The sequence below is a fragment of the Capricornis sumatraensis genome, chromosome 3 (genome assembly GCF_032405125.1).
Source record: "Capricornis sumatraensis isolate serow.1 chromosome 3, serow.2, whole genome shotgun sequence".
Classification (NCBI taxonomy): domain Eukaryota; kingdom Metazoa; phylum Chordata; class Mammalia; order Artiodactyla; family Bovidae; genus Capricornis; species Capricornis sumatraensis.
In genome coordinates, this window is record NC_091071.1 from 70,733,905 (window position 1) to 70,747,725 (window position 13,821).

The following is a 13,821-nucleotide window of genomic DNA, read 5'->3' on the forward strand; positions in this document are numbered from 1 at the left end:
AACTAAAGCACTTTAGATCCCTAAAGTCTAGTTGGGAATTATCAGGGAGCAACAGAGACCACAGCAGTGTTCTTCAGATCAGCACATCCATTTGCTTCTCCAAAAATCCATTTCCTCTCCTTTCACCCATTTTCTGCTTCTAAAAACACATACTGTACTAGCAAAGGTTTTACATTAGTTATGAGACAAAGAAGGAACAGGAACTAGCTCTGTAAATAAAAGCTTAATGGAAAAGCAAACCCTTTATATTAATTCCACTTTACAGCAACTATTAGTTATGATTGCTTTTATCTTTTCATTTATGCTCACTCACATATATTATTGTCAATATCTTTGAAAAAATAAAAACATGTAAGAATAAGCATGTTAAGGACCTTTCACAAACCAAGTGACAGTAGGTTTTTATTAACATATCTTACAATGTTGATTATTCCTAGTTTTGTAATTTCTGCTTAATTATAAAGATTGATTTAGCTTCTACAGTAATGTACTGTATTTAAATGATCATTCATACAAGATATCACACCAGGACATTTCTTGAATAATATACACACATCACTCTACCTTGGACCTGTTATTTTTAAAAGTAGGTTTATAAATGGGACTTATAAAAGTTATGGGGGAAAAATTAAGGTTCTAGTTTAGCAGCATGCATGTATGTAATTCAAGTACAATTTTCAACCAAGTGCTTTTTAAAATTTAACTGGTGACTAATTCACCAATATCAAAATAAACACTATCAAATACCCAAATTTTAATGTTAAGGCTAATATTTTCACTTCACATCCATATGCACAACCATAAAACATTCCATTTTAAACATGTAGTAATCAAAGTCTGAATACATTATACCATGTATATATAGCATCAGAGTTTCAAACTGTAGAATTATCCAAGTTCATGAATCCTGTAACAGTATTTACTAGAGATGTAAATTAGCATTGTGTTCTTCAATCACACTTACAAATGGTCTGGTATCCATAATGACCAATGCAAAAAATATGACAGGCTGAACTTATGATACAGTATTTTAAAAAGTAGCAATGTGTTGGAAAGGACAGCTACTTAATTAAACAGAATCATTTTAGTCTTTCAGAAAGTTATCTTAATATTCTGGAAATGTATATAAAAATAGCAAGCTGTTTCCATGTGTTTTATTGTAGGTTCATAGGTAATCTTTTGATTTTTTGAACATACTTGAATATTTACTGTTCTATTTTAATGCAAGGCCATCATTTAAAGTCCATTTTTATATCCTGTAATACCATGTCATTCAACAATTTTTAGAACACAGATCTGTGATTTTATTTTACCATTAGATGTTTTTTAGTTTATTTTTACACGTAAAAATGTAATTTTATATAACAAGCCATGGAAGTCCAAAGTACCAGGAATTGCTTGATAGTACGATATATATTAAATAATCATCAAATTATTGAATCATTTGGAAGAAAAATTGTGGCAGCAATATATAACATGCTTTTCTGTAATCTTCCTTCTCTAAGTACAGAGTAGGTTTTAGCTCAATCATTTCCATTCTTACTGACTTAAAAATCCTACAAACATAAACTGCTTTTCACAGCAGCTTCAAACAAGAATGCAGGTGTACAGCTCACTCATGAGGATCATCACCACTGACCCTTTTTTTTTTTCCCTTTTAGGAATCCAAGCAGAAATAACAATGATTACACTGCACAAATACAATACAGATGAACCTCTTGAGCTGATAAGGAAAGTTCCAAAACTATGCTCCATTTGTGGGGAAGGTCACAGCTTTTTTCCAATCCAATCATTTAAACAAAAACTTGGTTGGTAATAAAAGGTGGGCATGCACATAATCAAAATCTGCCATGTGTATGTTCTTAAAACTTCTGATTTTATAATAAAATCTATTTGCTATTACCTCAAGTAATTTATCCAAGTGAAATGGCAAATTTTGATTTTTAGGGACTCCCCCAACCACACAAATGCCCCCCTAAATGTACTGTATTATATTAACAGCAGCTATCTACTTATTTTACAACTATTTCAATTATTTACCTGGGGAGAATATTTATGAAATTCCTGAGAATGAATTAAGTTTTCAGCAAAGCCTTAAACTTTTAACAGATTCCTCACAATAAGAAAAAATTGTAAAGTTCTACTATTAGACCAACTTTTACTATACAATATTTCACATAAATCATGTTTTACATTTTTTTCTAATTACATACAGCAAAAATCTCAAATCAACACAAGAATGGCAGGGGGAAAGGATGCATTATGTTTAGCAGATGCAAATTAAAACACACAGATAAAAGGAGCAGTAAAACTTTAAATAAATCACATCCACTCTAAATATCAACGAAAAGCAGATATGCACTGTTGGGAGAATCATTTTAAAATGATTTTGTCAACAAGTTGTGCTTCTTGTTAATTGTGGACTTAAACAAAAAAAGGACCACTAAAGAATGGTTTAACTTGTTACTTGTTATGCTCTCCAGATTAAAAAAAAAATTATTATACCATTAATGTGATTACCAAGCACCTAATTTTGGAAAGGCTTTATAATGTATGTTTTCTTTTTTTCCCTCAGCAAAAGCGTTAATCCCCCAAATTAAGTTAAAGCTTATTGTTGATAAATTCTTAATGAAAATGATATAATGCAATGCCAAGGTGGTGAGTCACAGCCCATTGTAATGTGGACCCCATCTTTTATTGATGTGATCAAAAGTATGAGAAATCCACTGTTGTTCAAGAACTTTGTATCTTTCTTTACAAATGTAGAGAGGCTTGCCTCGCCTAGAATGAAAAGAAAAAAAAAAAAGCATTTAAATAATATAATACAATGAAGCTTTCACAAACGTTTTAAAAAACAGATTCTCTATGGCAAAAATCGCACCTAGGAAATTGGTTCATTTTCTATTTCCTTTACATCATATGGGGAAAATATCTCCCCAAATAGAAACAGCTCTAAATTAATGACCGCCAGAATTTCTTAAAATAAAGAATAATTTTTATTATCAACACAATTACAAAGCCAGGAATGGCACATTATTCTTACTGGCCAAAGCTGAATAAACCACAAGGATATATCCATGAACATCTAACCTAAGATCTCGGTCTTCCTCTCCATGAGCATCCAAATACACAGAACCCCAGAGGCAGAAGCGGTGGCCTCGAATGATGATAATCACTGATGCATTGATCAAAAGGAAAATCCCTGTTCCAGCACCACAGTTCTGAGAATGCTAAAAAATAAAAAAAATGTAAATGGATTTCACAAGAAAAGAAAATGAATAATGCCTTAATTGTCTTCTAAATAATACAGAACTATTAAAATTTTTTTAAATCAGATTTCATCTAAGTTAAACTTATCTCTTTCTTAATCCTTTATTAACAATACATTAGGAAGAATTTGGATAAGGATTACCTAGGAAATCAATTAAGAGCTAACCTAAATCTAATTCAGAGTCCAGTGTCTATAACAGCATATCTAAGGGCTGTTCCACAACATAACATCTAAACATATGTTTCATTAAAGGGCAGGAGAGGGGAGCAGGGAGAGGAACTGGAGCTGCACTTATGAAAGGTTTGACTCATAAAAAACTGTAAGTGGGTTTTGTTTTGTTGTTGTTGTGTTTTTACTCTTCTACAGGATGTAAAACAACAAAATCAAGATCCTTATATGTATCATGTATTTAACTCAAAGAATAAATTTTAAGTTGGTTTGACCCTATTTTTGTATGTAACACACACTACATTGTATGTAATACTAACCACATTTCCATGTGATATGAAATTTGAATTTTCATAAATTTTATACTATTTACTCTTGCTTACCAATACACATTCACAGTAACTTTGTTGCTTGCAGCAAAGTCCTTTCAGGCATACAAAAGTACCACAAACAAGGCAAACAGCAGGGTCTTTAGGAACCTTGGTGCAGACACTACAGGTTTTTCTGTGGTAGTACTGGAAAATGGTGTTATAATTTTCAGGCAACTGTAGAAGGTGTGGCAATTTCCATTTTGACTCTTGGATAAGCAATGCCTAAAACATTATTCAAAAATATTCATTAGTTCTATGTATTTAAGTTACTTATACAAAATATTTATTTTTTAAAGGCTGTTTTCTTTCTTTTTTTTTTTTTTAAGAAACCTGTCTCCAAGAATGTGGCTTTTTTTTTATTAACACTCTTGCCATTTCCATTTTACAAAAGATTAAAATAGTCCTTCAACAATTACCATTCTCTATTTTAATATATTCTATTTTAATTTAAGTCCCTTTGTGGCACCAGTGGTAAAGAACCCGTCTGCCAATGCAGGAGACATAATAAAGAGACGCAGGTTTGATCCCGGGTGGAAAGATCCCCTGGAGAAGAGAAGTGAATGGCTATCTACTCCAGTATTCTTGCCTGGAGAATCCCATGGACAGAGGAGCCTAGCAGGCTACAGTCCATGGGTCACAAAGAGTAAGACAAGACTGAGCAACTAATACTTTCATGCTTTTTCAATTACTACATGATATAAATTTTAGATTAAGCACCCTAGAACATTTAAATTTCTTATTACTTTAAAAGAAAAATATGAAATATAACTAAGGATGCAAGGAAAATATATGTAGATGTATTTGTTTTTAAATATTCTTGACGCATAATTTTAAACAGTTACACATTTTTCAAAACTAAGTTTTAGACCTTTCTTAGATAAGCAAAAGGACACTTGTGGCTCAAATGGTAAAGAATGTGCCTGCAATGCAGGAGATTCGAGTGTGATCAAACAATTCATTGGCTTTTTCTTTTGGGGAAGATCATGGTTATAGTTTACGTTTCTATTTCAGTACTTTATAATCTGGAGTTTCTTTTCTAGAAGATGAAAAATCTTACACCTCAAGCTGTTAAAAGCTTTTGTATCTGTCAGTGCTAGGGCTATAATTCTTTTCAGAAATTCTGTCAGGAAGTATGAAAAAAAATAACAAATCAGTTAAATTTCCCTATAGGATATTTTGTTCATTTTTTTGTAGTTATATAAAAATACTGGAAATAGCATTTATGTTTTTTTCTAAATGCTACTTCCTTAACACTTAAAACAGATAAAATGTAGTATGAATCTATATTTTAAGAAACTGTATAGAGGTTGGCAATTCACCTGGTGATCTTCTCACAGTACTGACAGCCACAATACATCTTAATCAATGCAATAACCGAGTAGCTGGCTTGGTGTTCATCAGTAAGTTCACGGATAAAGTGGCCATGGAAGCAAGGATAAGTACAATATACGTGTTTACAATATGCATTTGTCATACTGAGTGCCCAACTCTTGACTCCAAAAACTGCATATTCTGTAATGAGGTGATTAAATATGGAACCCTTTCAGCAGTGGAAAGAACAGCAATTTGTCCTCACTGACCTTGATACTTACCTAGATTAGGTCGTAAATTGCCCAGCAGCATACACCACATGGTCTCTAGTCAAAGGATTTTATACAGAAAGACGTAAGGCAAGAGGTGGATGTCTATGAATTAATTGATTTTAACTGGTAGTCAATCACCTGAAAAACTCATTGGTCTTTTAAATAATCAACTACTTTGCTGATGAATTTTTAGATGGTACCAACTAGAAGAAAACACCTATAGAATGAGGTACATGGTCCTACAGAATGAGGTATATGAGCTAAACAAGCACCAGTACATAAGGATGATTGCTCCCTTATAGATGGAATGCACAGATTTGGGAACCAGGGAGTGCCATCTCTCATAATTAGACCTAAGATTTTGGTCTTTAATTTTTTGCCTGATACTCTGGATTCTTCTGTGGTTTTAGTACTGTCATAAGGAAACTGTGAACTAACCTCCATCAAGGGACATCTTAACAGTTCTACTGAATTAAAAACTAAATGTCTTTGACCATTCTAGGTTCCCTAGACCATTAGGAAGTATGAATTAAGTATTCTCTTACCTATTAACATATCACCACTATAGCAAGTGAGTGTAACTCTTTTTACATACCTTTCCTTGTTCAGCATGTCTTTCAGTAAATGAATTTATCTCAAAACACCACTGAGATATAATATCAAATGCTGGAACTGGCCAATCCAGACAGGAGGCACTGATGAATGGATGTTCTGTTTGGTAGAATGTTGGCAGAAGTCCCAGGCAGCTGGAAAGAACTGAAAATTCTTCTTCTTCCTTTTAGATATAAAACAGAAAATTCTCAAGACATTTCTCATGAGCATTTCCCACTACAGATACTTTGTCATTCTCATCAATTACTTTTGGATAGTATGAAAACTTTCTTAACTGATTCAACTAAATAAAGTAAAGGGAGTAAGAGGAGCAAAGAAAGAAAAAGGATCCAAGCTGTTATAGCCAATATTCCCATAATATTTCTCTTTGAAATTTAACTCCTAAGTACCATAGCATCTGCTTCATTTATACATTTACATATTTTAAAAGTAGCAGTCAGTTATCTGTAGACTATCTGACAGTCTATAGAATCTAGCTACACTAGGGAGGCAAATGTTAATATGGAGCAAAAGGACAGTGACTTTTGGTTAAAAAGACATAGACTGTCAGTGTGGATAAAGAAGAATAGTGAAAACATGGAATTCACAACAGTAGATAGTGCTCTGCAGTCTCTGAAGGGATCTGCAGACATGGTCTCAGGCCCCCTGGTGAGTCATGCTCTTTCACATAGTTATATTCCTCGCCAGTTATATTCCTAGCCCTGGTGCCTTTATTCCTAGGCTTCTTTATCTGAGGCCTCGGGCAGGGGTCACTTTGACACTTCTGCCAAGGCCACCTTATGAAGGGAAAAAGGTGAAACCCTGAAGAAACTTTTCCCCACTCTGACTCAGTACCAGTACTTTCCACTCCAGTCCGGACCCCCGCACCGCCTCTCCACCTCAGAGTTCATAACACTGAAAGAGCCTTCTGTTTGAGACTCTCTTAACATCTGTGCTGATCCATTTGACCCTAAACTGGTACACCATTTCATTCTATGAGGTGATGAATGAGGAATCAGCATTTTCCCTGGTTTTAGCCTCTTGCTTATACTATCATGGTAAGTGATTTAAAGGCTTAACTCTTTCACCTGTGGCTTGCAGCTTTAATCAGCCAGTCCAATACCTAGCAACTCAGTTCTCTCTCCCAGCTTAGCTGAGCTCCTGACATTTAAGTGTATCCATCTTACTGATCTTTGCAAAGAATCAGATTTTGAACCCATTGATGGTCTACGGCCATATCACCCTGAACGTGCCCCATCTTGTCTGAACTCATTGATTTTTTTTACTGTTTCACTACTATGTCATTGATTTCTGATCTGATTTTTGTAATTTTTTCTAACTTGCTTTGGATTTAATTTGCTCTATTTCTTTTTTCATGAAGTAAAAATTTAGATAAATGATTTTAGACCGTTCTTCTTTCCAAATGTAAGTATTTGAAGCTGTATCTGTCCAAGAAATATTTTAGTGGCATTTCACAATTTTGCTATGCTGTGTTTTCATTTTCACTCAGTTTAAATGTTCTCTTGTTTTCATGTGATTTAAACTTTGATACTTAAGTTATTTAGAAGTATACTACTTAATTCTCACATATTTGCGGATTTATATATTTCTTTCTGTTATTGGTTTTCTAATTTAATTCACTGTGGTAAGAAAATTGTTCTGTGATTTCAATTCTTTTAAATTTATTGTTACTTGCTTTATGGCTTGGCATATGGTATATTCTAGTTAATGGGCCAGGTGCATTTTTAAAAATATGCATTCTGTTATTACTGTCAGGTGAAGTATCCTATAGATGTCAGTTATATCAAGTTGAATAATAGTATGGTGCAAGCCTTATTTATCCCAGTTGATTTTCTGTCTATTTGTTATTGATTACTAAGAAAGAACACTGAAGCTTGGAGCTCTAATTGTGGACTGTCTATTTCTTCCTTCAATTCTGTCAATTTTTATGTAATTTGAGGTTCCATTGTTTCATGCATATATACTTATAACTGTTCTATCTTCCTGCTGTACTGATTAAAAAAAATGAATCCAAAGTATTTAATGCAATGGTCAATTATTTAAGAGAGAAGGAATAATCAATGGCTTAATTCTGCTATACTGCATGCAGGCTTCAAAGACCATAAATATGATAACTGACTTAACTCTCAAAGAAAATTCCCTGAAAATGAATGACAAATAATGACAGGGTCATAATCCTATAAACACAGCTTGATTTACTTACCTTCCGGTTTCCTACTTTCTTTTCCACTTTCTTGCCTACTCACTGACCCACAGTTTTATAAAATAGATTAAATCAGTAATCATTCATTCAAATTTTAATTGGCTACAAATTGAATATTTTTAAATTCTAAAATTACATAAATGCCATCAGATCTTTAAAGAGCCAGCTTGCTGGTCAACATAATACCCTTTAAAAAGGACATTAAAAGCCAGTGATGATTAGTGATAAATGTATCAATATGAATATCATCTTTGTTCAAGGGATTTATTATCACAGATCTAATCAAAAACTCCTCTAACATAAAATATTAGTAATATTACCATAAAAATGGGTGGATACTAACAAATAAAAAAGTAACAATAATAGTAAATATTCTAAATATCTACTCCTTTTGAGTTGGAGTAACATATTCTTGTATTGGGGGTTTCCCTGGTGGCTCGACAGTAAAGAATCTGCCTGCAATGCAAGAGACCCGGGTTTGATCCCTGAGTGGGGAAGATCCCCTGGAGAAGGGAATGGTTACCCACTACAGTATTCTTGACTGGAGAATTCCATGGACAGAGGAGCCTGGCAGGCTACAGATCACGGGGTCACAAGCAGTTAGACACGACTGAGTGACCTAACGCTTTCACCTTCATCTTTGTATGGCAGTTCTGGATATTGATATAACCATAATATTAGACCAGTATATTTTTAAAAATTAGTTAATTGTTTAAAAAAAAGGTTCCCTACTCTCTATCCAAACTTATACCTGGCAGCTAGGTAAATCTTCCCCAAAAAGGTGGTGCTGAAGAAGGCTGGTGATTCTGAGAAACGGTAAGCAGAAGTCCTGTAAGTATTTTTCCATGGATTCAGGAGACCAAGCAACAGGGATAATCTAAAGTTAAAAAAGAAAATCAGAACAATTCAGTCTATTAATGTAATAGACATAGCTTAAAAAGTCATGTTCATAATGTCAAGAAAATCTAAATTTTTAAATAACCACTACATCTGGTTTTAGAGCATACCGTTGCACACTCCTGAGTTCCTTCTTCATGGTATAACTTTCCTTTAGACAGTTCACTTATCACAAAGCTCAATAACACTTCATAAGACTTTTCTGCATCACAAGTATTCTGGAAAAATTAAAAAGTAATTTCATTAGTCACTGAAAATTACAAAAACATTTACACTGGAAAGAATACTTTTTAATGAGTATAATCATGACTATATTACTTCTCAAGCATGTAAAGTTCACCTTCTCAAAATCTGTGTACAACAGCACACCTCTGGATTCACAATGAAATCAGGTAGGGGATTAAAGCTATTCCAATACTTCCTGGGAATATAAGTTACATAATATATGTGTAAATGAACATATCTAAGTCGTATCTTTTGTCCCAGTAATTCTCACTCCTGGAAATTCTTTCCTAATAAAATAATCTCAAAAGAAAAAAATAACTTTATGCCCATGACAATCACCAAAGCATTATAACAGTGGAAAATTAGAAATGACTAACAAAAGGAAGCAGTTACCTAAATTATGACATATCAGACTATTTTACAGGCAGCAAATATAACAAATTTGAGCTACATAAAAAAGTGTTTATGGTGTGATATGAAAAAAGCTAACAGAAGTTATCATTATAATGATACAATTGTTATAATGATACAAATCATATATGCATGAAATATAATATGGACCCCAAATTATTTTCTTTTACAAGTTTTCTCAAATTCCTCGAGTAGAACTTGTTAAAACAATTTAATATAAAAATAAACAGGACCATACGTTTATTACAAATTTACAGATAACATTAAATAACAGTCTACAAATTAAGCTTAACGACTATACTTTTTATAAGAAAGGAAAAATAATGGCTATTAATAAATTTGTTTATTTCAATAATGCTTTTCACATAAAGAAATGTACTTTTTACATTCACTGAAGTATTAAAAGGTGTTGCAAATTACTGTAAAGTATAAATTACAATAAAAGTAATAACTTGGTTGTGATGTTATTTATTCTGTTCATTAACTACATTTTTAAAATAGTAAAATATAAGAACTGAGCAAGCACTGTGGGATATACGTTTATCCTGTGTTTTTAAGGTGCTGATAGGACCACAGAATTTATCATATGATGATACATCCTTTCTCACATGTTACTGTGCTCTCTTCAACTAGACTATAAATTCCAAAATGTCAGAAACTATGCTTTATATCTTCTACGTCACCATTTACATAACAAAAATCTGAGTAATAAATACTTGCTGGCTAACTGATAGGATTTATTTTCGTAGTGGAGTTTTTGACCTTGGAACCTGACTGGATGTCTCTCTTTTTATAATCAATTATTTACATTATCTTTAATTACCCCTCTGCTTTCTGCTATGTTGCAGCCATGTAGTATTATCATGTCTTGGTAAACTATAAAAGTCTCTGACACAGCAACTGCTATCCTGGTATCATGTGACCCACTTCACCCTTGCCTAATTAATCAACAGGATTATTGATCACTTGCCAAATATGTGATTTGTAGTTTACATATAATTTGCAAGAATCTATATTGCACTGGATATCAAAACAGCGACATATTATGTTTTTAGAATTGATTTAATAAGAGTAGTTCTTGAATAAGCAACTCAAAAGAAAACACTACCACAATTTTGTGTTTTGTTAATCAATGCGACATATTTAATGTTGTAAATATATACAAGACAGCCTAAAAGTCTAATTCAAAACACACTCCTTGGAGCAAAAGATTTATAGAGCCTAAAAACAGAAATGTATTTCAAGTAAAATACTTGCCTACTTAGGGGGAAAATATTCCCCCCGCCAATGATACTCATATCACCAAAGCAAGTTATTGAGTGATAACTAGCTTTTAAATTATTATCAAAATCATTTTAAGTATTTTTTTTCAAACAAGAAATAATGTATCAGATCAGAAAGTCAAATATAACGTAGTAGTCATTGTTTTGTATTGAGAACTCTCTCACAAGAAGAGTATTAGTTAAGAAAATAACTTTATTTCATGCAGAAGAAGTCTTAGGAAATCATATTTTACATCAGCAATATCTGAATAAAGCAAAGAGTAGGCTCTTTGGTAAAGCTAAGAAGATAAGCTTTAATAAGTAAAGCTTTAATTTTCTAAGAAGTAAAGCTTAAGAAGAGGATTTCTGAGACCATGGATGAAAGACCTAGGATCATGATCAGAAGAATCCTGTGAGAGAAGTGGCAAATGTATGTGAATTAAATAAAGAAAATAATTTAAGGGTTGGGAGATGCAACAGATGTTTTGCTGGGTAGATGCTTTGTCTAAATTATAGTGCTTCTTAACTTTTGGGGGTGACAGGCCCTTTGAATATATGCTAGATGCTATGGTCCTAGACCCAAAAGCAAATCAAAGGGAAAGAAGCCCAGACTAAGAAATCCTGGTATAAATACTCTTAACAGAAATTCCACTAACCAAAACAACACAATTTATACTGATTGTAATAATCATTTTTTCCCCAACTAAACCTCATTATCAAATTAACTCTAAAATCTCTTTGAAAGATACACAGGCGCTATGTATTTACCAGATTAGGTCTGCTTTTCATTGGAATTATCATACCTGACGATAAGGAATTACAAGGATGAGATGAATAAGTGAGATTCAATGAAGAAAGAAAAGAAGGAAGAGACTAAAAGAGGAAAGAAGAGCTAAAGAAAGAAGGACATCTTTTAAAGGAGGAATGAACAATACAAAATAATAACAGAAATCACAGTGATATCTCATTATTCATAAATATTACTGCTGCTGTAACTGACAGTCCTGTAGATATACAGATTATTGGCTTTTCCTACCATAGATCAGAGCATAAATGCTTAGATCTATGGTAGGAAAAGCCAATAATGTGGGAAACCAACCTACGGAATATTGCAATTTTTTGTTTTCATTCACTAAAGCAATTTATATGACTATAAATTTCTAATTTATGTTCTGATAAGAATCTGCTCCATATTAAATGTTTTATTAAGCATTTTTAAAAACAGCTAACAATGATCAAATTGAGAAAGAAAACTGACAGAACAGTTACCTAAATTACTTCGTGTTCCTTTCATCATAGATTTACAATTGTCTAATTTTCTGTCAGTACGTCTCATTTTTGGAGAAGGCAATGGCACCCCACTCCAGTACTCTTGCTTGGAAAATCCCATGGATGGAGGAGCCTGGTAGGCTGCAGTCCATGGGGTCGATAAAAGTCAGACATGACTGAGCGATTTCACTTTCACTTTTCACTTTCATGCAATGGAGAAGGAAATGACAACCCACTCCAGTATTCTTGCCTGGAACATCCCATGGACAGAGGAGCCTGGTGGGCTGCCGTCTATGGGGTCGCACAGAGTTGGACACGACTGAAGTGACTGAGCAGCAGCAGCAGGTCTCATTTTAGAGAAAACTCAGATGAACAGATTTAGAACCAAATTATATCAGAAAATGTTTAAATTTATACTTTTTCATGATTAGAAAACTTACTGAAAAAAATTTAAACAATGGCACAGCATCAGTTCAGTTCAGTTCAGTTCCTCAGTCGTGTCCGACTCTTTGTGACCCCATGAATCGCAGCACGCCAGGCTTCCCTGTCCATCACCAACTCCCGGAATTCACTCAGACTCGCATTCATCAAGTCAGTGATGCCATCCAGCCATCTCATCCTCCGTCGTCCCCTTTTCCTCCTGCCCCCAATCCCTCCCAGCATCAGAGTCTTTTCCAATGAGTCAACTCTTCGCATGAGGTGGCCAAAAGTACTGGAGTTTCAGCTTCAGCATCAGTCCTTCCAAAGAAATCCCAGGGCTGATCTCCTTGCAGTCCAAGGGACTCTCAAGAGTCTTCTCCAACACCACAGTTCAAAAGCATCAATTCTTCGGCACTCAGCCTTCTTCACAGTCCAACTCTCACATCCATACATGACCACAGGAAAAACCATAGCCTTGACTAGACGGACCTTTGCCTTTTCTAAAACCAGCTTGAACATCAGGAAGTTCACGGTTCACGTATTGCTGAAGCCTGGCTTGGAGTATTTTGAGCATTACTTTACTAGCATGTGAGATGAGTCCAATTGTGAAGTAGTTTGAGCATTCTTTGGCATTGCCTTCATAGAAACCTGTTATATCTGATTTGAATATAAATAATCCAAAATATCAGATTAGAGTACATTTAGGGAAACAAAAATATTTAGAAGAAAGAAAGAACTTCAGGAGGCAAAATTATCCAAGAATCAGCTAGAAGAAAGAAGGAAAAACCGCTGAAGGACAAGACAGAAACTCATTTTTGTTATTTAGGAATTTTAAAAAGAATTTTAGAAACAGAGGGGCCTTTATATATCATATGTTATAAACGTCTCATTTACCTATGAGAAGGTTGAGGTTCTCATAGTTTTATGTCTTGAACATAAAAGTAGTATCTCTTTTCAGTGGCAGAAGCTTAGCCTAGTACTCAGGTTCAATGTCCAACAACCAGTATTTCTAAATTAAGATATAACAAACTTCGCGATGATACCACAGTAAATTTCTGGATATATCATCATGATTTGGGAAGACTAATGATAAAAGCGAAGGTTATATTGAATATATTTCATGTATCTA

The 13,821-nt window shown here is 33.7% G+C and overlaps 1 protein-coding gene across 1 annotated transcript in view; it reads right to left on the reverse strand.

Moving 5' to 3' along the window:
* Positions 1 to 430: 430 nt before the first annotated feature.
* The window catches only part of UBR3 (ubiquitin protein ligase E3 component n-recognin 3), a 196,147-nt gene continuing 182,756 nt past the window's right edge, over positions 431 to 13,821 (reverse strand). The window contains exons 34-39 of the mRNA XM_068967177.1: positions 9,216 to 9,323; positions 8,960 to 9,085; positions 5,989 to 6,168; positions 3,823 to 4,032; positions 3,091 to 3,230; positions 431 to 2,781 (exon numbers count right to left, since the gene is read on the reverse strand). Coding sequence (XP_068823278.1) covers positions 2,664 to 2,781; positions 3,091 to 3,230; positions 3,823 to 4,032; positions 5,989 to 6,168; positions 8,960 to 9,085; positions 9,216 to 9,323 — 882 coding nt within the window. The 3' untranslated portion in view covers positions 431 to 2,663. The remainder of the gene's footprint in view (positions 2,782 to 3,090; positions 3,231 to 3,822; positions 4,033 to 5,988; positions 6,169 to 8,959; positions 9,086 to 9,215; positions 9,324 to 13,821) is intronic.